This window comes from Pavona decussata, unplaced genomic scaffold, assembly GCF_977016875.1.
Source record: "Pavona decussata unplaced genomic scaffold, jaPavDecu1.1 SCAFFOLD_381, whole genome shotgun sequence".
In the NCBI taxonomy this organism is placed as follows: Eukaryota; Metazoa; Cnidaria; class Anthozoa; order Scleractinia; family Agariciidae; genus Pavona; species Pavona decussata.
In genome coordinates, this window is record NW_028145755.1 from 1266584 (window position 1) to 1293902 (window position 27319).

General features: G+C 38.2%; 3 protein-coding genes across 6 annotated transcripts; 2 read left to right on the forward strand and 1 right to left on the reverse strand.

Annotated features, from left to right (window-relative positions):
- Window positions 1-1979: 1979 nt before the first annotated feature.
- On the reverse strand, window positions 1980-9459 carry LOC146452010 (uncharacterized). The gene is made up of 7 exons (XM_085098267.1): window positions 9295-9459; window positions 8533-8983; window positions 6434-6536; window positions 5412-5622; window positions 3596-3684; window positions 3169-3414; window positions 1980-2435 (listed from the first exon to the last, which is right to left on the reverse strand). The coding sequence occupies exons 1-7, from the start codon at window positions 9299-9301 to the stop codon at window positions 2382-2384; spliced, it is 1161 nt and encodes a 386-aa protein (XP_084954393.1). The 5' UTR covers window positions 9302-9459; the 3' UTR covers window positions 1980-2381.
- Window positions 9460-12669: 3210 nt separating this feature from the next.
- Window positions 12670-18058, forward strand: LOC146452011 (uncharacterized). 2 transcript variants are annotated; one of them, XM_085098259.1, is made up of 4 exons: window positions 12670-12755; window positions 14035-15159; window positions 15737-15904; window positions 17004-18058. In XM_085098259.1, exons 2-4 carry the CDS (start codon window positions 14067-14069, stop codon window positions 17720-17722), a joined length of 1980 nt encoding a protein of 659 aa, XP_084954385.1. In that variant the 5' UTR covers window positions 12670-12755; window positions 14035-14066; the 3' UTR covers window positions 17723-18058. The 2 variants fall into 2 exon arrangements, with proteins under 2 accessions (XP_084954385.1, XP_084954386.1); XM_085098260.1 differs by having other exon boundaries at window positions 14035-15135.
- A 1309-nt stretch (window positions 18059-19367) lies between these two features.
- LOC146452012 (selenoprotein S-like) lies at window positions 19368-27039 on the forward strand. Of its 3 annotated transcripts, XR_014859843.1 has the most exons (8): window positions 19372-19561; window positions 20804-20941; window positions 21455-21561; window positions 22393-22482; window positions 22977-23049; window positions 23428-23484; window positions 24703-25880; window positions 25966-27039. XR_014859843.1 is itself a non-coding variant. In XM_085098275.1 (7 exons), exons 1-7 carry the CDS (start codon window positions 19471-19473, stop codon window positions 24723-24725), a joined length of 576 nt encoding a protein of 191 aa, XP_084954401.1. In that variant the 5' UTR covers window positions 19368-19470; the 3' UTR covers window positions 24726-27039. The 3 variants fall into 3 exon arrangements, 2 of the variants coding, with proteins under 2 accessions (XP_084954401.1, XP_084954400.1); XM_085098275.1 differs by having other exon boundaries at window positions 19368-19561; window positions 22980-23049; window positions 24703-27039; XM_085098274.1 differs by having other exon boundaries at window positions 24703-27039.
- The last annotated feature ends 280 nt before the right edge of the window (window positions 27040-27319 follow it).

The following is a 27319-nucleotide window of genomic DNA, read 5'->3' on the forward strand; positions in this document are numbered from 1 at the left end:
AGCTGGCTTTTCCGATCCGCCATCAACGACGCGCAAGAAATTATAAATAACAGCTAAAGGTAGACGTACAGGCTCCGTTGGATTTTATACTGGTATTGGTTGAAATAGGCTTACAAGTTAATTAATAAGGAAAGATCAAAAGAAAGGGAAGTTTATTTGTGTCAACACAGTGATTTCAACCTGCTAAAGCATTTCATTTGTTTGATGGACGTGTCACCTTCAGTTTAAGTTGTCAGTTTACGTTGTCAATAACAAGCTCGTCTTCTTCGAAGATATCAAACTCGAACCAGTTGATCATTTGTTCTCAACTCGCTCCAAAGAGTATGCTTACAAGCAGCCGATAGCTACAAGAGATTGTTACAAGTTTATACTCGTCTATCCAACGACAATTTCAGAATGGAACAATCTCCCAAGGGAAATTGTATTGTCCAGTTCGCTGTCTGCAATAAAAATGCAATTTTTAACACCCACTCACCTTTTTTTATTTTTATTTTACTTTATTTATTTATTTATTTATTATTGTTTTTTTAGAGCGGTCTAAAATGCTCAGTATTGAGTGACAAACCTACCCGATAAATAAATAAATAAATAAATAAGTTTTCAACCTGCGGTGTAAAATAATATTAAACATGAAGTCATTCAGAATTCTGTAGTTTCCCTTTTATCCACCACTTTCCCACCTGCATCAGAAACGAAGATTTAAAGGGAGTATTTACAATGTTCGTGACAGTTAAAAAAAAAACTATCTCACGCACTCTACTGTCGCGATGGGCAACCGTCACTCAGGTAAATCGCACCATATTGGCTCATCCTGAGTTCGACGATATTTTAGTCTAGGTAGTTATGCTGTCTAGAGGCTTCTACTGAAAGATGTCCGACGATCGTTAGTGGCCATGAATGTCGATATGAAACATGTCCGATCATTCGCTGTAAGTTATTAAGTAACACTTTCCTTCTAGGCCCAGGCGAGTCCGCTGATTATAAATTTGAGACAGCAAGACTGATCCTCGATCAGGCAGTAAAAAGGACGAAAACAAAGAAGATATAAACGAAAAAAATTTATGAATAAAAAGATTGCCCGATACAAACCTTCTGGGATTTCAAGATCAAGAATAATGACGTTGATCCCTAGGCCCTCCCTTAAGGTTACCGTACGCTTATTTAGTATCAATTGGCGCCTTGATACGTTGCGTTTGGTAAGAAATAATTGGTAAGAATTGATGTCGGTACCCAATTCATTAAAATAGGTAGATACAGTGTATTGCGAATACTTTACCAAAAAGAGCTTTCCACTTTGTTATAAGATGTAGGCTCAGAGCGCACGCTGGTTGCCGAAGTTGGTTGTGTGTGTGCAGCGCCGTCGAAAATCTTAGCTTATCTTAACTTAGAAATATGTAGGTGTGATCCTTATCACCTTGATCCTACACGGCATCTTTTAAAAACTTCTGTATATCAAAGACGATTGAATCACACTTTTTGACAAATCATATGTTTTTAAAAGAAAGCACCATGGAAAACCGAGTTCACACAAAAAATGGAGGTGAATGGAAATTCTCCTGACTTACCGTCTAATATCATCAGCATCATTGCTCACCAGCTGCTCCATCTATATTTTAAAAGCCTTATTACATTGCCAATCATTTTCTCCTTTAATGCAAGACATACGATGCTTAATCACGCGTGCTTTTTATGCTAAAACAATTGACTTCATGTATATGTGAAAATGGAAGGATTATATTTATCTGATAATGAAATCCAGGGGATAAGCCTTCGGAAAGAGCGGGAAGTAATGCCGAGATAGTCATCTGCGCAGCCGTTATTAGGGCCGTCACGCAACGGTTTTCCCCACTAAGTTTATTAGGGTCGTCACGCAATACTTTCTCCACCAACTTAGTAGAGAGAAGGGTCGCGTGACGACCTTAATAACGGCTGCGTAGGAGACTAATGCCAAGAGTGACCGCTGAAACATGCAAAGAATCTCAGTGTTTGCTTTTCCTTTATTAAACCAGCTGACAGCATTGTTTACCATCACATTCTAATCCTTCAATGCAAAGCAGATGCTGCTTTAGGTGATCAGTGTTGAAAATCTCAAAGCAATTTCGTTTAAGGCAATTTTCTTTTCCAGTTGCAACAATTAAACGTTAAAATTATCTTGATGACAGCCGGCGTAGCTCGTGCCTTCGCTCACATTTTAAACAATTTCTGGATTTCCTTCCTCTTCCTGGATATCAAACAAAATTAATTGCCCCTTTCTCAGCTGTTTAGACTCCAGCCAGATTGAGCCAGCTCCAGTCCAATAAGCCACACAATCGTTGCTGCAGCCCTGCAAGCCTTGGAAACTCATTCCCCCGTCGCTAATGAACTGGACTTTCGTTAAAATTTCATCGTTTTCTTCTCTTACCCCCTTTCGGCTTTGACTGAAACTGTCTCTTTGCCTAAAAATGGAAAATATAAAAGGGAGGCCTTTTGTTAAATTATAGTAGTTTAAAATAACTACTTACGAAAACTACATTTGTGATCCCAAGGCGTGGTCATCAAAGTTCCACTGCCTCACTGAGCCCAAACTCGTGTTCTACAGCTATACATGTGAGAAGTGTGTCAAAAGGGTGTTCATTTATGCGTGGTTTCACAGTATGAGAGCGTCGGCTTAAAAGGGAGTGTGTGAATTTTGCGTTGTTTTGATTTGACTTTAACGCGAGCTTCAATATCGTTGCCGAAAGCTATTCGTGTTTGCCTTGGATTTGCGTTAGTACGCTCAGTGATTAGTTTAAACTGAACTCGCGCCATTTTCTCGACCAATGAGAAGCAAAACCGAAACCAGTCGTGCCTTGCTCGCACGAGTTTTGCCCGTGCTAGGAATTCACTTCGAATTCCGATTGGCTCATTGCGATGTTTGCGTCTGTTGTGATTGGCCAGAGTATTTACTTCTTAGGTTTAGTTTCATGACACTCAATTTAAAACCGCTCTATTGCGTTCTATGATCGGTTAAATTTTCGCGCCATTTTCCTTATCCAAATGTGGCTTGCTCGCAAGTTTTCGCGCGCTTCACCGGGCCGTTAACTTCAATTTGATTTGAGTTGTATCGGTTAAGGTATTTGTTGTACAATACTCAGTTAAACAACCATTCTTACTGAAAAAAGAGTCCTAATGCCTTATAATTATATTCACCTGCTCACTGGTTCGCACCACTTTAGGAATATCCCCCTCCAGATTAGCAATATTCACGTTAGCTCCGTGTGTCAATAATAGCTTGGCCATATCATCCATTTCCCTGCCGCTGGCTGTGTGCAATGGCGTGTTTCCAGCAAAGGTCACTTTGTTCACGTCAGCACCACGTGATATCAAATACTCTACCACGTGATACTTCCCAGCTTCCACTGCGTGATGTAATGGGGAGCGACCGCTGTTGGAATCCTGCATTCGTTGAAAATGAAATTGTCAACTTTCTCAAATCTGTAATGGGTTAAGTGAACGCAGTGTCGTTTGGAGTTTTCATAACTAATAGTAGAATTTTCTTGTTATCAGTCAAAATCTACCTAAAAACAAGGAAGCATCCTGGACTATTTAAAGATGTCAAAAACACTTCAAGACTTACCTGATCATCAATGTTCACTCCCATATCGAGAATCGTTCCTATAAGATGTTTATTTCCGTTTAAGGTCGCTACATGAAGGACGGATAAACCTTCGAGAAAAAGAAAATATCCGCGTTATCATTAATTTAACTTTCGAAGTTAACTGATGATAACGCACTTTTATCATGTCTCAGTTCGAGGCAAACCTAAGTTTGTGTGTGGGAAGAAACCACAACGCTTCTTCATCAACAAACAGGCCGACACATACGTCAGTAGGTCCAAGAAAACAAAGAACGTGATTACAAGGAAAAATCTCAGCCAGGTTAGCCAGGATCCCGACAGTCATCGCAACGTTTATTTTTGTTGTATTTAAGAGATATGAAGCCCTCAAAGTCTCGAGGTTCTGCCCTCGTTGAAAGATGCTCGTAATTGGCTGACAAAGCGAACCATGATGCCTTCTGCCCCTAAGTGTTTCTGTTTACCTTTACTCCATAAGTAAGGGTTATTGGCCTGGAACGAGGGGCCGAGGGCACGTCACGAGGGGAATATATCACATATCCCCGAGGGACAGGTCAATAACATGCTTATTTTTTCGGTTGGTGAGGATTCCTAATAGAGACAAGGACCTTAAATAATTAAATGCTTATTTTATACCAGGTTGAAGTCAAATACATAACATTTTTTAACGGCAGTAGTAGGCAGTGAGATTTCGGCCGTAAAGATGTTTTTCTCAACTTTTTTCTGAACTTTGGATTATTCACACAACAATTTGTATAAACAATTGCTTTTGTCTGCTGGTATGCGTGGTAAACATGTTTGTCACTCTTGCATAATCACTGCATTCAGTACACTACACGTGGTTGAGCGGCTGCTGTTAAATTTTGGAAATAGTGTGCAGTCGGCTATCGTTCCGTGTGGAAACAACGATGAGCGATTGTTAGATGAAGTCTTTTTAACCGAAAACTTCTTACACTGTCTTTGCTGAATGGATTAGTGGTCGTATTCCTGCAAATGTAAAGAAAGCTACCAGTCGGACAGTACAAGTATGGAATGAGTGGTCGCCGATGAAAGAACCTCCCTTCCAACTAGTAGTCGACAAAAAGATGAGTTTGAGTTTGTTGTGGCGCCTGTTATTGAAGTACTAGTGGTAGTAGTAGTAGTAGTAGTAGTAGTAGTAGTAGTAGTAGTAGTAGTAGTAGTAGTAGTAGTAGTAGTAGTAGTAGTAGTAGTAGTAGTAGTAGTAGTAGTAGTAGTAGTAGTAGTAATAGTAGTAGTAGTAGTAGTAGGAGTAAAAGTTATGTTGTTCATTTTTGCTTTAAAAATAAACGGTTAAGAACTCGTTGAAATGTTTGAGATTACTAAATAAGGGGAATAAGTCGAGCGGTATATGGCGAGGGGGGGGGGGGAATATATATTCCCCCCCTCGTTATAATCCCCTCGTTATAATCCCCTCGTCCGTTGTTATCAGCTATTGTTTTCAGCCCCGCCCTCCCCTTTTACAACCAAAGCCGCACCCAGCTTTTCAGACAGTTAGTAATTGACAGGGGCTATTGAATATATTCAACCGAAAAGAACAAAGGAAACCGAGTCAACTGAAAAATAACCTAACTTAGAGTTGTATAACTCCACATAGCTTTGAGCAATTAGTGGACACAGCGCTCTATAAGTGATTTTATTTTTTATTATTATTTATCATTTGTTACTTTTAGCTGTTTTTGAAGGAAAGAAACAAGACTTATAACGTACGGGTTTTTCATGTAAACTAGTATACAAAAATTGCCGGGCAAGTTTTAACACGTTGAAACAAATAATTAGTTTGTCGTAATAACTTACTCACCTTGTGAATTTTTCAGTTCCAACCGGATGTTATTGCGGCTAATACGAGTAACGTCACGGATGGCGTACACGCAGTTGACGTCACCCGCTTGACAGGCCAAATGAAGCGCTGTCTGTCCGTGCCTGTCCATCAAATTGACATCTGCCCCGCCTTCTATCAGCTTTCTCACCATGTAAGCTTGATGTGTTATTACAGCAAGATGGAGTGGCGTCTGAAAGAATACGGTTTTAAAATTTTAAAATGCCATCGAAATTTCACTAACTAGCATCTGTCCCCAATGGATTCATAAGATTACGGCCGTCCTTTCAAAGTTGCAACATAGAATGCTACTCAGAAGTATTAAAGCAAGTGAAAATACAGTGCTTTTCGGCATTTTCCTGCGCTTGGCGCCTGCTACATGCATTTCCGTTCAATTGAATTCTGGTTAGTTCATTGTGTTGTTTAAGTCTGTTTGGGTTTAGTTTTACGTAGATTCCATGACACCAAAGTGTTTACCATACCAGGCTGTATACGTTATTTTCCTTTTGGTAAAGTCCTCGCGTAAAATTAACTAGTAGCAACATCATCATCATCTCAATTAGGTCGGTAAAAGGCGGTTAGGTTAGGCAACACATCAACCACTTACAAAATGTAACAGTAAAAATTACATTCCACAACAAGTAGAATACAGAATTAAAAAATTACTATACAAATTGACACGTTCTTATAAGCAGTTGGGGAGCAGGGATGGCACTGTGGTGAGAGCACTTGCTTTCCACCAATGTGACCCGGGTTCGATTCCCGGACTCGACTTCATATGTGGGTTGAGTTTGTTGTTGGTTCTCGTCCTTGCCCCGAGGGTTTTTCTCCGGGTTCTCCGGTTTTCTTCCCTCCACAAAAACCAACATTTCCAAATTCCAATTCAATCTGGAATCCGAGGGCCACAGGTTTGTCAGTCGTCAGACTTTTATCTGTCACCCTCGTTAAACAAAGTTGATTTATTTCATTTTTATTAAGCTGAGCATGTAATATACGAGACCCACCTGTCTAAGTTTGTTATATATATCAATTCCTCTTGACTTCATTCTCTGGATGAAAAAGTCAGTCAGCGGTTGGTCTCCCTGTGCAACGGCGATATGAAGAAATCTAAGAGAATAGAAGGAAAAGCGTTTTGTACTCAAGTCTCCGCGATCTTTTCATTCGAGTCCAGCCCAGGAGTCTGAGTATGACATGCAGCCATTATGCAAAATTTAGAGCCAAAAAAAATTAAAGCTTCGAAACTACTCATTCTGAAGTGATTTAGTGCGCAGGAAAGAAAACAATAATTAATTGATCTATTATTTATATTTTATACAGGAGGAAGCAGCTGGGTGAGATTAGAAAAGATGGAAACGGAATTGCGACTTTTGTAACCATAGCAAACGTATCACCTACGTTTTTACGACACATTTGGTGTCGGTGCAGGAAGGAAGCTTTTTAGAAACCTGCTTTGTACGCTTTCAGTTCCTATTCGAAGAGGGAGATTTTCAAACGCTTGAAAAATTTGAACGTGTTTAAATATGATTGAATGATTGCAAAAAAGGACTTGGATGATTTCCGACAGCTCTGTCGAACTATTCCCCAAATTTGTTGATGTTGAAGAATATTTTCTCAGCTCAGGCCCGGTTGTTATGACGTCCCAACAACGGAATCCTCACGTTGTCATGTGCTTAATTATGGTTTCCATGGGACGCAGAATTTCCCATTGGCCGAGCTGAACAGTTTGTTCCGCATTTAAATTGATGGTATTGAGACAAGCAAAGTCATATGCTTTCCGCAACACGTCTAATCCTGAATCTTTTTCCGCAACTCGATTGGCAAAAAATACGATACCGCGAAAACGAAAGCCAAATTACAGTCGAACCTCGCTGAAATGACCAGGAATACCTCGTTATTTATGGACAATGTTCTTGGCCCTGGATTGATTAGTTTACCTTAACACACTTAATACAAATTCTCCTTAAAGACACCTTTTCTTGTCCATAGTATTAAAGTCGTAAGGGATTTCACTGCATCATGACCGTCACGGATAAAAGACATTTATTACAAAGCCGTAGCAAAGATTAATCTTTTTTGGCACTTCTCGTGAATTTCATGTAGTTTCGACAAGAACACATGACGCACACAGTGCTTTCGAACGAGTCACGTACCTGTCACGGCCGGTACATGTATTCTTTGGCATTTCCTACCGAGCTTAGGCAAGGTGCTGCTCGACTTGCAAATACGGGCATGTACGTTCACCAAGACGAACGCTTAATGGAGAAACTGGCAATAAATGTCGTTGGGTAAGTTGAACTATTTCCTTCATCGAAATAAGTTAATTGTCAACTGAGTTTTGAAATATTGAGTTTTCTGGCCTTTTTTATCGTTTTGACTGAAACTTTTATAGATGGTCGATTCTGTGGTACGTTAAACGCACGCAATTAATTTTTTAAAAACATTTTATTTTAATTAAGCTCCATGTGGTTAACCGAAGAAAACCTACGAATTTAGAAATAAAGTTTTCACATCCATTTTAGAATTAGAATAAATATTAAGAACTGAGTAGTAGTAGTTAAGAGACCGCGAACAGCTTATGGTTGAAAAATCAGGAATTTTCTGCAGTTTAACAAAACGTGGCTCAAAACACACGACAATCAGGTCTTTAATCATTTTCGGTGTATCACGACTTCAGGTTTCGTAAGTCTACAGGCGTAAGTTCCTGTTCCTGTCCTGTTCTTTAAAATGCGCTCACAGCAAATGTCAGTTTCCTGACGTAAGCAATATTCTTTTGTGAGCGATTTCAATGAACATGTGGGTGAACTCTTGCAAACAATTGTGTAAAGAATTTACAATAGATGCTAGCAAGCCGACACAAAAGATATGGTAAAATTATAATTATCTGTATGGATACCGAAATGAACTCAACTCGCTTGAAATATTGTTAACCGAACTTTTAGAGAAGGGAATGTCGAAGAGTCTAAAATATTTAAGATCATACACTGTGTTAGTGGATAATTTTCAGTTGCAAGAACTTAAAGTGTGGAGTAAATACATTTATCCATACAAAACAGAAACAAGTAACTACAAAAATATTTAAACGAAACATTGCATCAGCCCTTACGTATCTCCGTCCTCATCCTGCGCAAACAGGTCAGGCATTGGTGATGTTTCCGCAACAGTCCGCACACATTGACCAGCTTGTCCACCGGTAACTGCAGATGTTGGAACTTGCGACTGTCGCTCAAGCGACTCTTTTGATATGCAACTTGTCGTTTCTACAACCTGTATAGCTGTTTCGTCGTGTTCTATAGCACTCTTCTTTCGGTTTTCAGTGCTTCCGTATTTACCTTTTCCAGCAGCACGAAGATTATCGGACGACGAAGGGAACTCCGACAATCTTTTCGGTTCTAATTCTACTTCGAGAGTCACACAAGGATAATCATCGCGTGACAGTTTGTTTACGCTAAGAGCAGAACTAGTAGGATTGATTTCTTCAGTTTCTTGTTCTAACTTATTGAAAATATCCCCTGGATCGTTAGATGTAGATGCTTGCTGACGTTTTCGGTTTTCTCCTTGAAACAACAAAACGTTTCAACAACGTAAATTACCACTCTCGCAATCTGTTTGTGGCCAATTACCCTCACGGCTAGCAGAGGTTTTTTTCAGAGAAGTCTTTTAGTATGTACGAAGTCGTTCGCGTCTCTAGTATTCGCGTCGTAGGCTTGTTTACTTCCCCGAGAGAAAGGACGTAAACAAGCCGACTACGCGAAATACTAGAGATACGAACGATCGCGACTTCGTACATGCTAACGGACTTACCAGAAAAAAACCTCTGCTGCGCTAGCAGGGTAGTGGTCAATATATTCACAACAACAGAACTTACCGGCCATAAATACGAAGATTTTAAGATTACGGTGTGTTTTGTCTTTTCCAGCATTTCAACTTTTCGCCAACGATGTTTCATATTCTTTCACAATAAAGTAGTAAAGACATTCTGTCAGCTGCGAGTGAATTACAATCGAAATGTTAGTGAGTCATGCAATTAGCAAATATCGACTTGGTTCTCTCTGATTGGGTAATACCAGGGGGTTTTTCCCTTGTTATTTCCCTTGTCTTGTGCAAACTGAGTTCATTAGCGTTTACCCATGGGGCCTTACGGGGCACGCAGACTTCGTCAGTTGATGTAACGAAAAACTACGTAATTTCATTTTTGGATCTGTTAACACAAAAGAGTGTCATCTAAAATTCGAAAGACGTCAAAATATCATAAATAAAAAAATCTTTTGTCTCACGATTTAGTTATTCAAGTTGCGTTACTCAAACATAAGTATGTCTACTGATAAGATCGTGAGACAAAATTATTATTTTATTTATTATATTCTACCACGATAACCAATGATCATGTTAAAATATTATTCAGAGGTTGGTTCGAGAAAGTCGTGATAAAATAAAAATCATTGTTTCTTGTCAAATTGTCCTGTATTTCCAATTCCTCCTGTTGCCTCAGCTGAGTAGATAAATGCGGTGAATTTTTTAGGAATAGTTTCTGCTTCAGAAAATGATTAACTGTTTAAGAGTCTGGGTCTTCCTCAAACTACATCACGTTTCTTCTGTTCAGTAAAATTCGAAAATCAAAGATATTTTTCATGATCAACGGAAACAGAGCTGTAAGACATTAACAAAGAAATGAAAATTTCTTCACGATCCGCAGATCGGATTCAAACCCCGGTAAGCCAAGCCAACAGATTATTTACACAGTTCTAAAATAAATCTACCATGGATCTTATAGTTGGTTTAACTTTTTTGAATGTAAAATCAAGACTGACTAGAAAAAGGTAAGCTAATTACACGCAGGTAATCGTTTCCCTATTGCCGAATCAGGCCCGTAGCAAGGCTAAAACAACTGAGGTGGCTTAGCAAAATGGTGAAGCAAAAAACTTTCCCCCCCCCCCCTCCCCCCATCACTCAAAAACAGACTGATTTGGGAGTTTAAGATGCAACGAAAACATCAAAAAACCCGGTAGATTTAGTAAGTAAAAAAATAACTTTGCACCTGGATCACACTCTTAGGCCCAGTTCAGACGCCGCACTTTTCATGAGCCGAACTTAAATCGGCCCAAATCACAAAAATCCCGCCTTTTGATTTAGACGCTGAACTTAATTTACTTGAAGCAAAACCAATCGAAATATTAGCGTTTTTTTATTTTTTTATTTTTTTATTTGAAATACGTTATAATAATTTGTGCATTAGGTAATTCGGCTCATGAAAAGTTCGGAGTCTGAATCAAGGCCGTTCCAAAGCCGAAATTCCCGGCTGGGCCAGGCGGGAAGAACGGCTGAGCCGTTCTAAATTGAAACAGCCGTTCTCAACTGATTCAGATACCGAACTTTTCATGCACTTAATTCGAGGTATTAGCTAGGTTCGGCTCATGAAAAGTTCGGCGTCTGTAAGGTACATGTTTTTGCCTTTTCTTTAACGTGGACTACTTTTTTTTTCACGTTTGAAGGAGGACGTAGACAAACGACGATAAATTTTTCTTCCTCTTTTTAAATTTAGAATCCGGCAGTAAGAATCCGACTGCAGGAGAATTGTTTTTTCTCTGGTCTTGAGGACATATTTGTGTGGCTTTTTTGTGTGACAACGCGGGAACACTAAATTGTTATAAACTAAGGACATTTGTATTGCTTAAAATGAGCGGATGTCTTAGACAACAAGTAGTTTATTTGGACAGCTTCCGATTGGTTGATTTAAATCCATTTTAATTCTTATTTCCGATTCACAAGATAGGAGCGCCTGTTAAGCCTGGCTGACACTTGCGACATAACGACATAATGACATAACGACACAATCGCTTATGTCGGTAATGTGAACACTGACATAAAGACATAAGGTTAGGTGAAAAGAATACTTTAAACATGGCGGAACAAACACTTGTTGCCTTTGAGATGGATTAATTTGTTTCTTCGACGAAGGCGTCGTCGACGACAACCAAGGGAAAAATTGCTAGAAGAAAAGAGTGGGTGCGTCCAGTATTTCAGGAACAAGCTAGAAGAACATCTACACGTCTTTTATTATACAATATTGGATAAGTTCGAACCGCTTCAGCAAGTTCTTCATCTACACGAGCCGCACCAGGGTTGCTCCGTCATATCTTCCAACTCCACAGTAGCCGCCATATTGAAAATAGTGCTTGTGGCGAACTAGGTTCGACAATTTTTGCCGCTCTCTGATTGGTGGTTTGTTGTGTCGTTATGTCGAAGTTGTTCACACTTGTTTGACGGCAACATAACGACATAACGACATGGACATAACGACATAAAGAAAAGATCAGTTTTTTCCTTATGTCGTTATGTCGATGTTGTTATGTTGCCATTATGTCATTATGTTTACATGTTCACACTGCTAACATAACGACATAACGTCCTTCTTATGTCGTTATGTCGTTATGTCGCAAGTGTAAACCAGGCTTTAGCGAAGGAAACTGACAGGTAGTAAACAGACTATTAAAGGTTGTGAAAAGGCACTTGCAGCGTCAGAATTCAACATTAATTTGCTTTAATTATATATTTTTGGGCACAATGCTTTTTAACTTCCAAAAATTCTGGGGGGCTCAAGCCCCCCCTGCCCCTCCCCCCGCTACGGGCCTGGGAATAGAAAACTTATAGGCGATTTTTATAGGACTAAACTAGTGGACTAGATAGACTAGAGGTGGCGATAGGAGAAGTAGAGAAATTCTGGTTAGTGGGCACACCTCAGGAGGAAGTGAGAGGCCAATAAATTTTGTTCAACTTTAAGAACATGGACTGAGTGTCCCAGAGGAGCAGCGAATCGGGAGTTGTAAAGAGTGACGTGTCAACTAGAAAAACGGAGGTTACGTTGTTATTGAGTGGCAAATATTTCCATTCATGTATTAAGAATGTCCTTGAAATCTGGCGAGCACCATTGCAAGAAACAGAAGAAAGTCAACAGATCAGAAATTCGTGCCGAGCGTCCGTTCGTTACATGCCAAATCCCCCCTCCCTACCCCTGATTAGTCACTAATCATGAATATGAAAAAAGTGTTGCTTGAGGGCCACTTTTTATTGAACCAAGTTAAGTTTTATCCAAGAGAGAAGAAAACAGTCTTTTGAACTTGTTAGAAGTAGGGCTTGACATACTTGAGACGCGAGCCTCTCCCACGGTTCCCTCATAACGTAGCCATCCCCCGCCCTCTCCCTCCTGATAATTTTTTTCTTTAGAGTCCCAGATCCCCCTCAGCGTTATTCAAAATGGCGCCTTGAAGAGGAGGAACGAAGGTGGGCACTTTTCAAGTTTAATTTGGTAGATTGAGGAAGAAATAACTGGTAAGGATATGAGCAATTCATTAAACTAGATAGATACTTGCATGAATTTGTACCTTAGGGTTCAGAAAGTCCTTAATATCATTAACATTCCTTCCTAGTATGGAAATGGAACAAACGTAAACGTAAAAACGTTAAGCTTATCTTGTTCACTTGCATGATGAAATGTAATGGATGTAATTTGGTAGCATTTGTGCATCTAGGTTTAACCTCAAAACTTTTGTCTCTAAAACACTGTCAACATCTTCGGGGAAATTTACTGGGAAAACGAAGAAAACGAAAATCGACACAATAGCTAGATCAGACCTCCTTTCTGACGCCATCTTGGTTTAGGGGAGTGGGTGGGGGGGGGGGGTGGGGTCAGTGTATAACACGGGTCAGTATATTTTGCGGCAAAATTTCTGCATAGCACCATACATTAATTTATGTATATTTTTGTGACACAAATGCTATTGACTATTTGCTCTTTATGCTCACTGTTTTTGGAAGAGGATCAGTATGACAGTGGTGCTTTGTATAATCAATGTATGAGGCTCTGCCAAAATCTTTCCCATTTCCCCCTTATTCCCAGTCCCTTGGCTATCACGATGGACTACCAAATGAATCACCAAATGGACGACAACTTCTTATTGAACTACTGGAATGTACTACTCTCAAATAAAGAAAAAAATAACATGCAATTAATGAAGATGTAACAAAGAAAACAATGCACATAGCATTATGAACACAAATCTTAGGAGGACTCATTGTTCCCCTGTAATGTTTTGATTGACCTCGTGGGGTGGTCCATGGAGCGGGGGTCAGTGAAATGTACTGACTTGAAAACATGCTAAAAAAAATTTATACTTAACAATTATTCCACGAGCGCGCGTTGGATATGAGATGATAGATAGCCAACGAGGTGCGTAGCGCCGAGTTGGCTATAATCATCTCATATCCAACAAGCGCAAGTGGAATAATTGTTTTATTAAAAACAACCGTGAAATATTGCTAGATCTTACTGATTTCGCTGTGCAAGAATGACCAGAAGGCAATTTAATGGTCGCCATTTCTCGGCCATGGTATAATTGCTCATATACCATGGCCGCTAAGCCAATCAAATCCCTCGAATTGCATTATACAATGATGCAGTTTTTAATAAAGTATTATAATCTAGTCTTTGCCAGCCTAATCCTACAGGGCATCTTTTACATGAAACTGTATAGCTTTGTTTTCTTTCTATATCTATATATCTGGGCTCTCTGACAACTTCTAACAAATATTGTTATATGTCTTGTTAAAGGAAAATATCATTCAGAACTGAGCTAACATCCAATGGAGGTGAATACAAATATTCCTGACTTACAGTCTGATACCATCAGCATTATTGTTGAATTTGCTCAGCAAGAATCTGATGGAGTTAAAGAGAATGGAGAAATAACAAACAGCCACACTGATGGAGCTGTGCGTGTCTTCCAAATCTCGCCAACATCATCATCTCCATCTCAAGCTTCATTCACAAGTGAAATAAATTGCTCTGAAATTGCAGCTGTTGATATCCAGAAGATGTCAAGAACAACAGTTGTCGAACAACGCAAGGAGTGTGTAGCAGGGAGAAATGCTTCAAGGCCATCAAATTTAAATTTACCAGTACTGTCAGTGTCAAATCCGACAATTTTATATCCACGAAGGCCTTCTATTACTAGTCTACAGCAGCCATCAATAAGTCTGCACATTGAAAATGGTAAAGTTACATGTACTCAGCTTGTTCACAATGAAGCTAAGCAGGAAGATGTTCAAAATAATTCACAAGCGAGACCAGTAGCAACATCAGCAAGTGATATGGGAGGGATGCAGATCAGCAATGCCACAAAATTGGCTCTTAAAAACTTTTTGAAAAAGAAATCTGCTGGAAACGTTAGTAATTATAATAAAAGTGGTGAGACTGACAATGAAACAGGAGTTCCTGAGGTGGCTATTATTTTACCTGTTGAAGAGGCTGGAAATCCATCAAAGAAAGTTAGAACATCTTCAGATCGTGGAAGCATCATAGAGAGGAGTTTATCAAATATAGCCACAGGGCCTGTGAGAGAAGAAACCTCCGCTGCTGTCTCCATTTCACCTCGTGGAGAAGGTGAAAATGCATCAAAGAAAGATGAAATGTGTCCAGGTGGTGGAAATGATAAAGAGAAGCATCCATTAGATGCAGCCACAGAGACTGAGATTGAAAAATCAACTAGCGCACTTTCTGTTTGTAAGTCAAGTTCTTCAAATCCTGTCCAGTCCAGCGAGGATTTCCATTTAACCTCAACTGCCCTTCAATGTGACAAATCCAGTTCACTTTCAACTCAAAATGCAGATGTTATACTGCGTGACAGTGAATGTAATCAAGAATCTGAACAAGGTAGCAAAGACATTTCCGCAAAAGGTAAAAATTAGCACAATCATATTTTTTTTAATACTGAATTAAATGAAAAACTTGGTGAATAAACAGGTTGGTTTGCTACATTGAATTTAGCAAAAATGCAAAGTTTCATAGAAATCTGATTTTAACTTGAGGAAATATAAAGAAAAAACTTGTGATTTGTGTACAGGCAGATGTGGGCGCCCACATACCATGCATTTTTCAAATTTAGATTTAATCTCTACGGAACCTTATAGGTCTGGTAATAATAAAATTATTGAAGAGCAAAGCAGAAAAATGTACAAAGTGACTTGAAGTTCACTAAATTTTACGACAATTAAGATCACAATTTTCCAAACCTCCTTCACGTTAGCCGTGCCCTTTGTTTTCTCTTCATGAAATTTTAATAGTTTGAGAAATTTAAAACGCCATTTGAAACTTTTCTGAGTATTTTTTTAATTTGCTTTATCCTTGGCTTCAGTCTCTTAATTAAATAAGGGAAGGGACTAATATCTTTCTTAAAATTTAGTGCGATGATGTGACGAAAGCTTTTCTTACAATTGAGTGAAAAAAGTTGATATGTCTTAATTAATTCTTGTAGAGGTCTGTCCAGGCATATCAGGGGTGAGCACTTCTGCTGACATCAGTAAAGAACCATCTGCACCTGTCACTCAAGAAGTAGATGTTGTTGTGTTGCCGTCACTCTTGGAGTCTGATATCGCAGAACAAACCACAGAAAAGTCTCAAGAATCGACACAAAAAAAATCAGGTATAACTGTTACAGTATAATTTTCATACTCAAGTAGATACAGTTTAGAATGTGAGTAGTCTCTCTTTTGCTCGAAAATCTACCGGGAAGAACACAAAAGCTGAGAAAGCACAATATCCCAGGGGTGAGTCTTGCCCCTTGCATGTGCGACTCGTCCCTCAAATATTCTGCTCGCTCATTTTTTTGCATTCATCACAGTGGATTTTTGAGCAAAAAAGAGACTTCTCACACACAGCAGTTTTAATCAGTAACCAAGGCAAACTAACACCTTTGTAGCAGTATGACTGGAATGACATAAAATTATATCCTCAAATTTACTCAACTTGAAAATAATTACATTAAATTCTACACTTCAATGGTGTTACATTCAAAACCTTAATGAATAATCAGTTGATGTTTTCTGTGAGATCAGATATCTAAATTCCTAGTCATACACTGCAGTAAAAAATATAAAAATTAATGATCTGCGAAGTTTCAATGGTTTGAACAGCATTATCAAGCAGAGAATGACAGTTAGGGTGACAAGCTAATTATAAAGTAGCAGTAATTTTTATTTAGTTTTCACTGATTGTCATTTCTCTGGTTTCAAAACATTGAAAACATCGCAACATGTTAATTTTGATGTTATCTCTGTATGGGAGTTAGTTAATCCTAGCTGCCATGTTGGATTTTCAAAACCTTAGGGAGCTGGAGTAAGGGGGGACAGAATACCCACCCCACCCCCACCCCCCCCCCCCCTTTTCTTCCTCTGCTTTTAAAATCCAAGATGGCAGCTGTAGTGCTTGCCCAAAATAATTTGTCTGTATTGCAGGCGGTGTATGGGATAAATTCAGTGCTTGTTTCCCATGATGTTAAAATGGAGGTTTAAAATTATTTTGGTTTTGGTTGAGAATTTTTAAACCAGTTTGATTTTGCTTTTGCTTTGTTCCTGAGATTGTGATGGACATCTTGAAGGGAAATGAAAATTAAACACTTTTGACAAATTTCAAGTCCAAAACTTAATCAAACCACAATGGATGCACTGTACATATAGTATTGGAGACCATTTTATTCATTTACCCTACAGGTAATTTCAATTTCTTTAATATTTACTTTGTAGGAACCAAGAAAAAGAAGACAAGTAAATTTCATGAGTGTGTGGAATGTGGAAAAGTCCTGTCATCAAACGTATACAGAGACCACATGAATATTCATTATGACATAAGACCACACAAGTGCAGTGAGTGCAGCAAATCATTCCGTCAACGGAGTCACCTGGAGAAGCACAAGTTGCTTCATACTGGTGAAAAGCCGTATGTCTGTCAGTACTGTGGTCATGGCTTCAGATGCAGGTCTGCGCATCGTGACCATGAGCGAATCCACACAGGAGAGAAACCATGCAAGTGTAATCTTTGCGGTAGGATGTTTCGCTGTTTAAATATGGTATCAGACCACCAAAGGTCGGTTCACAAGGTGCGTCCTTTAAGATCCCGGAAGAGTACCAGGAAGACTTCGTATAAATGTGCAATATGCAACAAGACTTTTAGTTGGTCAAGCGCACTCTCGATGCACAAGAAAATTCACAGTGATGTCTATGCATACAAGTGTTTGAAGTGTCCAAAGGTTTTTAAGCATTCCAGTAACTTGTGGAATCATAAGCGGTCACATTCAAAGGAGAAGCCATTTGAGTGTGATCTTTGTGGACAGCGCTTAAAACGACGTGGAAATCTTAAACGGCACATTCTTACTCAGCATGACCCTGAGGAGGCTGAACATTGCCTTAAAACCAGTAAACAGTTTGAAGGTTATCGTACGAAGAAAGCAAAGGAAGCTATATAGGCAAAGTGTATTTTTGTAAAATTAATTGAAATCATTATTTTTTAAAAACATTTGGAAGCCAATAACTCTTATAATCAGGCAAGAGGAAACACTGTTACTGTTTGTGTAAAAAAGGTACATGATTATGAATTGTTGTTACAAGTCATTCACTCCAACGGCAATACAAATTCATTCACCGCATTTGAAAGTTATGGCTACAGAGCAGTCTTCAATTCTGTGGCATTTTAATATACATGGCAATCATTCATGAAAATTCAGAACCAATCTTTTTTACTAAATCATCATCTTTATGCTTGTTCTTAATGAAATAGAACAGATAAAACTTTTCAGTCAGAACTGTTGGTGGGTCTGATAAATTAACTTTATTCATCTGAGGACGCTGAGTCATCATAATATCCAGACACAAGGAGTGTGCAAAAGTTGTGAAAAAGAAATAAATTATTGACTTACATTGTTTGTTTCTTGTGGTTTTCTATAGTGCTCATTTGCATACAATTTACGCGACAGCACTAATGTCGTGTACTGAGTTGTGCACGAGCGGATCTGAGCTCTGCTGACTATACTATATATAAATATTGGCAAGCAATGTTTACGTATAGTATAGTCAGCAGAACTCAGATCCGCTCGTGCACAACTCAGTACACGACATTAGTGCTGTCGCGTAAATTGTATGCATATGAGCACTATAGAAAACCATTAGAAACGAACAACGTAAGTCAATAATTTATTAATTTATTTCTTTTTCACAACTTTTGTGGACTCCCTGTGATCCAGATATGAAGTTTATGGATTTTCAGTTTGTAGGTGCCTCTCAGGCTTGGATTCACAGTTTCTTTGATGGTTCCCTGTTTCCTGTTGTGATGATAGAAATACAAAAATAATGTTACCAATGAAACCAAGTGTCTCAGTATTAATTTTTTTCTTTTGTGATCAGCTAGGTAAGAGATGTTACTGCTTTCACCAGGGTGGTTAGCACAAGGCATACATTTTTTCTTAACTGATAAAGGGCATGCAGTCAGTTTTCATCACTTCTTCAGGGAGGAAGGTGCGGTTGAAAGAGTTTGGTCTTGGAGTAAGGCCCCATTTCTTGAACGTCCTCATGACTTGCTAGACCTACATAAAGAATTTATATGTGCACAAGTTATTCTTCTTGCATAAGGCAGGGATTTAAAACTCCTATTTATTTATTTATTTATTTATTAAATGCAATAGACAAAGTTACATTAAAAATTACCATCCATTGATAAAGAGCAATTTTGAGAAATACTTGTCAGGCCCAGTACGTTATCTAAACTATCAAGAAATGAACCCCTCTCTCGGCTGCAGTACTGTGTTTTATAATTTTGGCTATTTTGTAGTAAGTTTAGTTTGAAATATTATCCGCCTCTTCCTCCCTTTATACCCCCTAAGCAGCCTCTATCTGTGTTCTGATTTTGCTAATAACAGGAAGTCCATGAAGCAGTCTTGAACGTTTCTTAGCAGAATAGCAGTGAGAGAGGAAGGCTGCGCGACTACACCCACGCGTAATGTCACGCACGACTTCCTCGCGCGAGACTCACGAAATGTACATTGGTCAGCGGTCAAAAAATCGGGGACACAAACATTACCATATATGAAGTACCTACCAATAGAAACTTTCCACGTCAAACCGAAACGTTGGTTTGAGTGACTCCACAATTTCTTCCCAATGTAATAGTTCACTTACAATGCTGCCAGCTTAGTGCACAGAATTCTACTGTTTGAAAGAAATGGAAGCAGCTAGGGAACCTGAAGAACGTCCTGCGGGCAACGTTCTGCAGAATAAGGCGCCAACTTTTCTTGTGGACGTTTGGTACTTGGGTAAGTCCTTGCGAGAGTTTGTTTTTAAACTTCCTTGATGGAATCGCTGCGTTCTTTGACCTCAAAACTTAAGCTCCTAGTGGACAAGCTGTTCAAGCTAGTACTGTGACTTTTTTTTAAGCTTAACTTTAAAGAGTACCTGCTTTATATGTTAAAGCTTACAGGTTGTAAACTTAAAGTGCAAAGCATGTTCAAAGATACCAGATCTAGAGGATATAACCTTTTTCTGCCCTTGTTGCTTATAGAATATGTGTACCTACATGTATGACTGCATTCGAAGCAAAAAATGTTTGTTTCATTTCCTGTCTACGATATTTATAGTTATGCATATGCATAACAGTTTGCTAAAATTTACGAAATAACTCTACTGAATAATTTTATGCTATATAATATTATTGTAGATGTGCATATATTTTCCAAAATAAGGTTTGGAAAATAAACTTGAATCAATTATCATCATGTTTGAACAGCTGTCAGTGTTGACAAAAGATATCCTTATAGTAATTTGGTGGCTGTAATGGTCTCTAATTAAAATTAGGCCAAGTTTGTAGTGGAAGCTTAACATATTAGGGATAATGTAACATGTTTTCTTTTTTTCTAATAATTATTCTGCGTTCATTTTAGCCTTAAGTTCTACAAAGAATTCTAACAGATTTAAAACACACCTGTTCAAATAAAGGTGTCTGGAGTTGCAGGTTATCTTTCAGTAGCTGCGATCATAGCTCATATGCTGCTTTTTCCATCATAAAGTGGGCAAATAATAATGTTGTACTGTTAACAAATCAATGGCAGTCTTCTATGGTCTGTACCATAGTATATACTATTCTATGGCCTATATTATACAGACCATAAAATGACGCTGTAAAATGTTCAAAACTCAGGTGGTGCGTGGCTTCTGGTTTCACTGCCAAGTTTTGAACATTTTATGGCCTATAAGAGTGTAGACCATAGAAAACTGCAGTCGATTTGGAAAAAGTATGAAAAAAAAAACATGGAAAAAAGATGAGCGAAATTGGCTTTATTTCCTTTGAGAAAGTACTTTATTTGTTACATCTTGTCATTTTTATTGTCTGTTCTCAAGATTATAGATGATAGTTTCAATCCAATCAGTGTGCAGGAATTTTGACAGTTAGTGTTTATTAAATTTCAGTCAGACATACTTGTATTCAGTAGTGTAAAACAACGAAAATCCCAGCACTGTAGCTGTATAGATCATAATTCCGTCTTTTATATGACAAACAGGTGTGAGTTTCTTAGAACGCTATGGCTGGTTTATTGTTCTTGGCATTATTCTTTTGGTTTTTCTGTGGAGTAAACTGAAGCCGTATTGGAGAAATTTGCAGAACAAATGGGAACGGCAGAGAGAAATTGCCAACTTTGGTAAGTGGATTTAAGTTCTCTTGGTAATGGTATTATATAAATTAGAAAATGTATTTATACACCGCACATATCACATAGTCTCATGGCGGTTTACACTTCTTCAGTGGGGTGAGATTGAATGTCAGCATTCCCTTGTTCAAGCAAGATCAATGCTTCTGCCACCCCAGGAGAAAGAGATCAAGGGAATTCTCCGAGGTTTCTCCCTATTTAGCTGCATCATCCTTGGCCAGAGACAGCAATAAGTAGCTTCAGTTCCCTTTCTAAACCACTTATATATGAAACCCGATCATTTTTTGCAGGTCTCCACTGATGGAAAATATATCTTTTGGCTTTTCACGTTTTAAGACAAATTATAATATTTCATGACAGGGCCCCTTTAAAGACATTTCTGTATGTTTCTTAAATTTGCATTGCTAAATATTATCTTAGTGTTGGATTTGTTGATAAGTGTGACTAATTTCCAATATTAGTCTTCAGTATTTTTGCAAATTTCTTGCTCCCTTTACAACATAGATCCAATAGAAGCTGCAAATCAACAGGAAAGAATGGAGGTTGCAAGAAGAAGATTGCAGGAGCAACAAGATGCTAAAGCTGCGAAATTTCTTGAGGACAAAATGCTGGTCAGTAACTGAAACTGCTCAGCAATAATAATACAAACATACATACTCACATGCAGACGGACAGACAGATGGACATACAGACTGAGCATTTTCTTGGGCGCCCCAGGCTGTTGGGCTCTTTTTAAGCAGCAGCCACGATTAAAAGACAAATAAATGACAGATAATTTGCTTTTGTTATGGAACCATCTTCTTGAAAGCTTAACCCTCTAATCCCTAATGTACAGTTCCAGAAAAAATCCATACCCACCCCACGGAAGGTCAATGGAAATTCCTAGAGGGAGGGGGATGTTAAAAGTCAAAATTTTAGAAGCAAAATATGAAGCTTAACTGGAATTTCCTGGGGGGGGGGGGGGGGGGGACAGGGAATGCAAAACAAAAAACCTTCCGTTGGGTGAGCATGGATATTTTCTGGAACTGCACAATTGTGATGAACATCTCATTTCTCCTTATGATGTTCCTTCTTGATCAAACATACAAGTTATGAGAATAAACAGAGTCATCACCAAAGGTGTGTTTTGATATCTAAAGAAATTCTCCCAATTAGTGCCATACAAATACTGAGAAAAACAGTGAGGATAATATATACATGTATGTTGAGATTGGGGCTTAAATGGTTAAACAGGAAGTTCTATAACTATAAATTAAAGGACCTTGGTCTCTCCACTGACAGCTCAGTTGTCATTCAACCGAGCTAGAGAACAGAGCTCAAAGAGCCTGTAGAGGTCATAACATGTAGCTGACAAAATAACCTCCAATGGTGGGTTTATGGGTGTTTTCTAGAACAACACAGTACTAAATTACACTTGACTTTATTTTTATTTTCAATACAAGGAAGAAGAAAACAAAAGAAGAGAGCGAGTAGCAGATTGGGACAGGCATCAACAAGGAAAGGGATATCGCTCTAAAAGATTCAAGTCTCCTGTAAATATATTTTTGTAGCTTCTGGTATTTATCACACAGCGTCTCTGTCCTATTTTTCTGCGGTAAAAATGTGTCAAAGCCAATAAATGAATAAATTTTGCTTAAACCTGTGACCCTCAGATTCTGGATTGAATTGGAATTTGGAAATGTCAAGGAGAGGGGAAAACTGGAGTACCAAGAGAAAAACCTCTTGGAGCAAGGACGAGAACCAACAACAAACTCAACCCACATAATTTATGATGCCAATTCCGGGAATTGAACCAGGGCCAATTCTTGGTCGGAGGCGAGTGCTCTCACCACTGCACCATCTCTGCTCCCCAACTAATTCAAGCCAAGCCAAGCCAATTCAATCTACACAACAGTAAATAAATATTGTTTCGAATGCTATACATTTTCAAATCACCCATGTGAATGTTCAACAAGCTTGTGGTAAATTTAATGACCATTGATTAAAATTAAAGTTGTCTTGCAAACTGTTTTTAATTCATTTTCAGCAGGATGATTCAACTGAAGCCAGCAATTCTACAACACAAAAGAAACCAGACAAAAAGCCTCTTAGAAGATCAGGTGCAGTGTGCATATTTATTTTCTGTAATAATTTATAAATCTTTGTATAAGAGATCAAAGGAAAATTCAACTTCCACCCCCACCCTCTCTTCCTCCCTCCTTCAAATTCTCATGAAGGATATGATGAAAGAATCATCAAAACTGAATTTCTGTTCAAAAGTAATAATTTGTCTCATGATTGTGTAGCATACATGTAGGTGTTGATGGCATCACGTTTCAAGTGTTATACAGCTGGTGTTCATTCATCAGGCAATGGTTTTTACTGGGTGTGTAATTCACCCCCTTGATGAATCCCATTTGCAATTAAAGACTCTATTTTCAAAAGATCAGCTTAATGTTCATAAGTGATATATTAAGTGATTTAAAATTGCTTTGCAGATCACAACCCCTTATCCGGCGATGGAGGTGGATTTAGTTATAGGCCACCAAGAAGAGGTAAACACTTAGAACTGTGCATTTTCATGCCATAATCATCCCACAATGTATCTATTGGCAGTAAGCTTGAAGGGGGTTGGGTGAACCCCTTGCTTATGTGCATGGCATTTGACTGTTTTGAAAATTCTGTAGAAAATCCCTTCCCTGTAGCCAAAAAAATGGTCAAGGACAAAGGGTTTTGGACAAGTCTTACAAAGTATGCTATTAACTGTGAATTTCGCATGACCTCATTAATAAGGCCATGTTATCTGTTTACATTGGATAATTATAATTATAATTGCAGACTTCAATATTATTAATATATTGGAGACGGTGTGGGAGAGTAAACCTCCCGCACCCTCCCCCATATATTAATAATATTGAAGTCCACAATTTGTGTCTTACACAAGCTCTACATTGTAAGGGGATGGGGCTCTGGGAGAGGATATTTTTTGTTCTGGTGTACTACATTTCTGTTGCCTGTGTACAAAGAGATTGTAAATACGAATTTGTCCCAACTGTTTTGTCCTTGGTTGAAGATCAGATCCTCTTATTCTACCAGGTGATTTATTCCCAGTTCAAGTATGTACTGAATCTATTAATACTGATTGTAAACCACAGGTTGGGAATGGAAACTGAAGAAAGGCAGATCAAATTAATGCTCTACCACATTTATCAGGGTCACTCCTTGGTTTTGACATTTTTTCTGGCATTTTTTCTGTGAGCCCAAGACTCTCTGTGCCTTACAAAAATGACTCTCAAGCTGGTTTTGTGCCAAACTTTGAAACTGTGAGACTTGTGGAATTTTGGCTAAAGGTTTTTGAAAGACCATTTGCCTTGTCCCCTATTGGAGATTTGCACGTGTGCACAACTAATTTGTGTTTTACAATAACTGTCAAATTCCCATGAACTGACTTGCTCATAGCTGTTATTTATAAGAGTATGGACAATAAAAATAACGTAGATGTAGCGGGTGCGCTAGTTTGCTCAGTGGAACATAAAGCCAACTCTGCTCGCACTTGTTATTGTAAAAAACAAATCAATGTCAGTCTTCTATGGTCTATACTCCTACAGACAATAAAATGACGACACAAAATGACGACACAAAATGTCCAAACATGCCTGTGAAACTGTGGTTCAACTTAAGTTCTGAGCATTTCATGCCATCATTTTATGGTCTATAGAAGTACAGACCATAGAAAACTGACGTCTATTTGTTAATATAAAATTACATTTCAGGTGCTGGTGGCGGAGGAGGATGAGGTTAGGTTTACACACAGTCCCTGGACACCAACAATGCCATGAATATGGTGACAGCTAAACGGTTTATAATCATAATGATATTTTATAGATTCATGCTTATAAAGTTAACAATGGGCAATGGGCACCTCAGCAAATATTAGTTTTAAATTTAGTTACTGTATTTCCTATTAAATAGATCCTGCAAATCAAAATGCACCAAGCTGTGTGTAGCTGCACATAACAGTGATCAAATCACGTATCTTATAGGGTGCCTCGACCAACATATCGACCAATACATCGGTCAATATGTTGGTTGTTACTCAGTCGACACGGGACCAATATGCCGCTTGGCTATTGACCGAGGAGTAGTAGGAAATAGAGACTTCTGGCACAGACTGAAGCGACTTAACGGAGCAACACTCCATTTACTCTATTTCCCTCCCCAGCACTATGTCGAGTTGGGCGAAAACATAGTACTGGGGAGGGAAATAGAGTAAATGGAGTAACTCCTGTTAAGTCGCTTCTGTGCCAAAAGTCTCTATTTCCTACTACTTGAGGGTCTACCGCTTGCTCATGGATGTGTAGGTCGAGTATCCATTGCTGTCGACTGATGTATAAACAATAATATCATAAGATACTGTGATCAGAATGTAAAATGGATCTTTAAAACTTGCAAGAGAGATTTGATTTCAAAACTTCAAAATGTCTGAGTATGTATACCTTTAGAAGACCCTTTGTTTTCATAACCTGTTGGTGTTAAGGTGGATTGTGTGATGTAAAAATTAAAGTGGAACTTCTTTTACCTCTGTAAGATAACAGAGTTCATGATATCCATCTTTTAAACACACGCTTTGTGAAAAGGTGGATTGATGCATAAGGTGATCGAAGCTCTTATAATTTAATATGTACAACATTTTGAATTTCAATTTATCGGGTTACTTTTAATAATTATTTATTGAGAATTTTAGCTATATGAGACAAAAGCTTTTTGAAATGTTATCATTGGGTCTGTCAGTGTTTCAACTTAACTTTTGGAAATGTATCGTAAAAGTAGATGACTTCAACTTTTTCAAGAGCAAATTAAATAAAGGGACTTTGCCCAGATACTGATTTTAATCCAAAGAGTTTAACTTTCAGAATGCAGTGTTTTTGTACATCAAAAGGTGCCGTCTAAGGTAATAGCATAGCCTCCCACGCAGTCGTTTTTAGGGGACTTGGGGAGGAGGTAATTCGAGTCCCCTAAAAACGACTGCATGGGAGGCTAGAATAGCATGGTTTTTAATTGAGTATCCAAAGTATTTTGTGTTTACTTTGCTTTAATACTTTACTTCGCTCTGTGATTGGTTCGCAAACTTGCGCCACTTTCTTGACCAATGAGAAACAAAACCAAAACCAATCGTGACTTGCTCGCACGCGTTTTCCCGCCCTTGGTGCCAGTTACATGTATTTGCTTTGAGTTCTGATTGGCTCATTGCATTGTTTACATCTGTTGTGACCGGCCAGACTTATTACTTTGGGTTTGGCTTCACAGCACTCAATTGAAAACCACTCTTTAGATATTAATATGAAACTTTTTAAAAGGCGAAAAATCTTATAGAATTATTTTTAAAAAAGCACCTAATGTTTTTGGCTTGTTGAGAACCCCAGGTGCTTTTTTAGATATCTTTTTATAAGTTTTCAAATCCTTTTAAAAAGTTTCATATTTTAACAAATAAAATATGTTTACTTAATAGTATATTTACATAGAAAGATTTACAATGTGGTTGATATTTTAGAAATAGCTCACATGATTCCTGCATGTTCAGTCTGTGATATTAAAGGGGAAGTGTCATGGGGTTTTGGTATCTTTTGATAAAAATGGTGAAATAAGAGCTTCAATCAACTGCCAAATAATTCTAGAATGACGAGAGGAAAGAAATCAACTCAATTCTTGAAAGGAACAACTCGTGATCTGTTCTAGCGCATTTTGGAAACAAAAATGCGAGAACTTGAAAAACATTAGCCTAACATTTTTCAAGTTTCAATCCATACCGACCTACTCTGTCTCTTGCCAGAGGCACTAATCAACAGTTTTATTGCGCTGGGGGATAATTTATAACACACTTGACAATTATTTCTTTGTTTCTACCTGACAGACAAACATTTTTGGGTTTTGAAATGACAACAAATTTGCGTGATACTTCCCCTTTAAGTCTTTCTTTTGTGATCAGCTGTTAATAAAACAACAAGCTATAAATTTCCACAATGAAAACTAAAATCATGATTAATGTATTTCAACAAAGTACAAACTTTAAACAATGATGTAGAGACAATAAATTAGTATGAGACACAATAGCTTTTGTGGTTTAGTTTTCTTTTATTATGATTCATTTTTACAGGCCCAACTCTGTACAAAGAGAAAGCAAATGGTTAGAGTAAAAATAATTATTGTAACATGACATTTCTTTGACTCTTAAAGGAAGAATAAATTAAGAGATATCACATGTGCTAAATGTGTGACGAATAAAAAAATATAACTACGGTACTAACTGTTTTATTGCATCTTCCAAGCTTCTGATATAAGTTGGAAATTAATCAGTTGAGATTAAGCTGAAATTCCTTAAAAATTAATGAT

What these genes read in the sequence shown, in the direction of transcription:
- LOC146452010 (XM_085098267.1), bottom strand. An exon ending in TATATAACAAACTTAGACAG is followed by an intron (nt 5,623 to 6,433) that starts GTGGGTCTCGTA and finishes GTATTCTTTCAG; the next exon opens with ACGCCACTCCATCTTGCTGT. An exon ending in TGGTGCGAACCAGTGAGCAG is followed by an intron (nt 2,436 to 3,168) that starts GTGAATATAATT and finishes TTCCATTTTTAG; the next exon opens with GCAAAGAGACAGTTTCAGTC.
- LOC146452011 (XM_085098259.1), top strand. Translation starts at nt 14,067, where the DNA reads ATGGAGGTGAATACAAATATTCCTGACTTACAGTCTGATACCATCAGC. An exon ending in CAAAGACATTTCCGCAAAAG is followed by an intron (nt 15,160 to 15,736) that starts GTAAAAATTAGC and finishes TAATTCTTGTAG; the next exon opens with AGGTCTGTCCAGGCATATCA. An exon ending in ATCGACACAAAAAAAATCAG is followed by an intron (nt 15,905 to 17,003) that starts GTATAACTGTTA and finishes TTTACTTTGTAG; the next exon opens with GAACCAAGAAAAAGAAGACA.
- LOC146452012 (XM_085098274.1), top strand. Translation starts at nt 19,471, where the DNA reads ATGGAAGCAGCTAGGGAACCTGAAGAACGTCCTGCGGGCAACGTTCTG. An exon ending in CTAAAAGATTCAAGTCTCCT is followed by an intron (nt 22,483 to 22,976) that starts GTAAATATATTT and finishes ATTCATTTTCAG; the next exon opens with CAGGATGATTCAACTGAAGC. An exon ending in AAAGCCTCTTAGAAGATCAG is followed by an intron (nt 23,050 to 23,427) that starts GTGCAGTGTGCA and finishes ATTGCTTTGCAG; the next exon opens with ATCACAACCCCTTATCCGGC.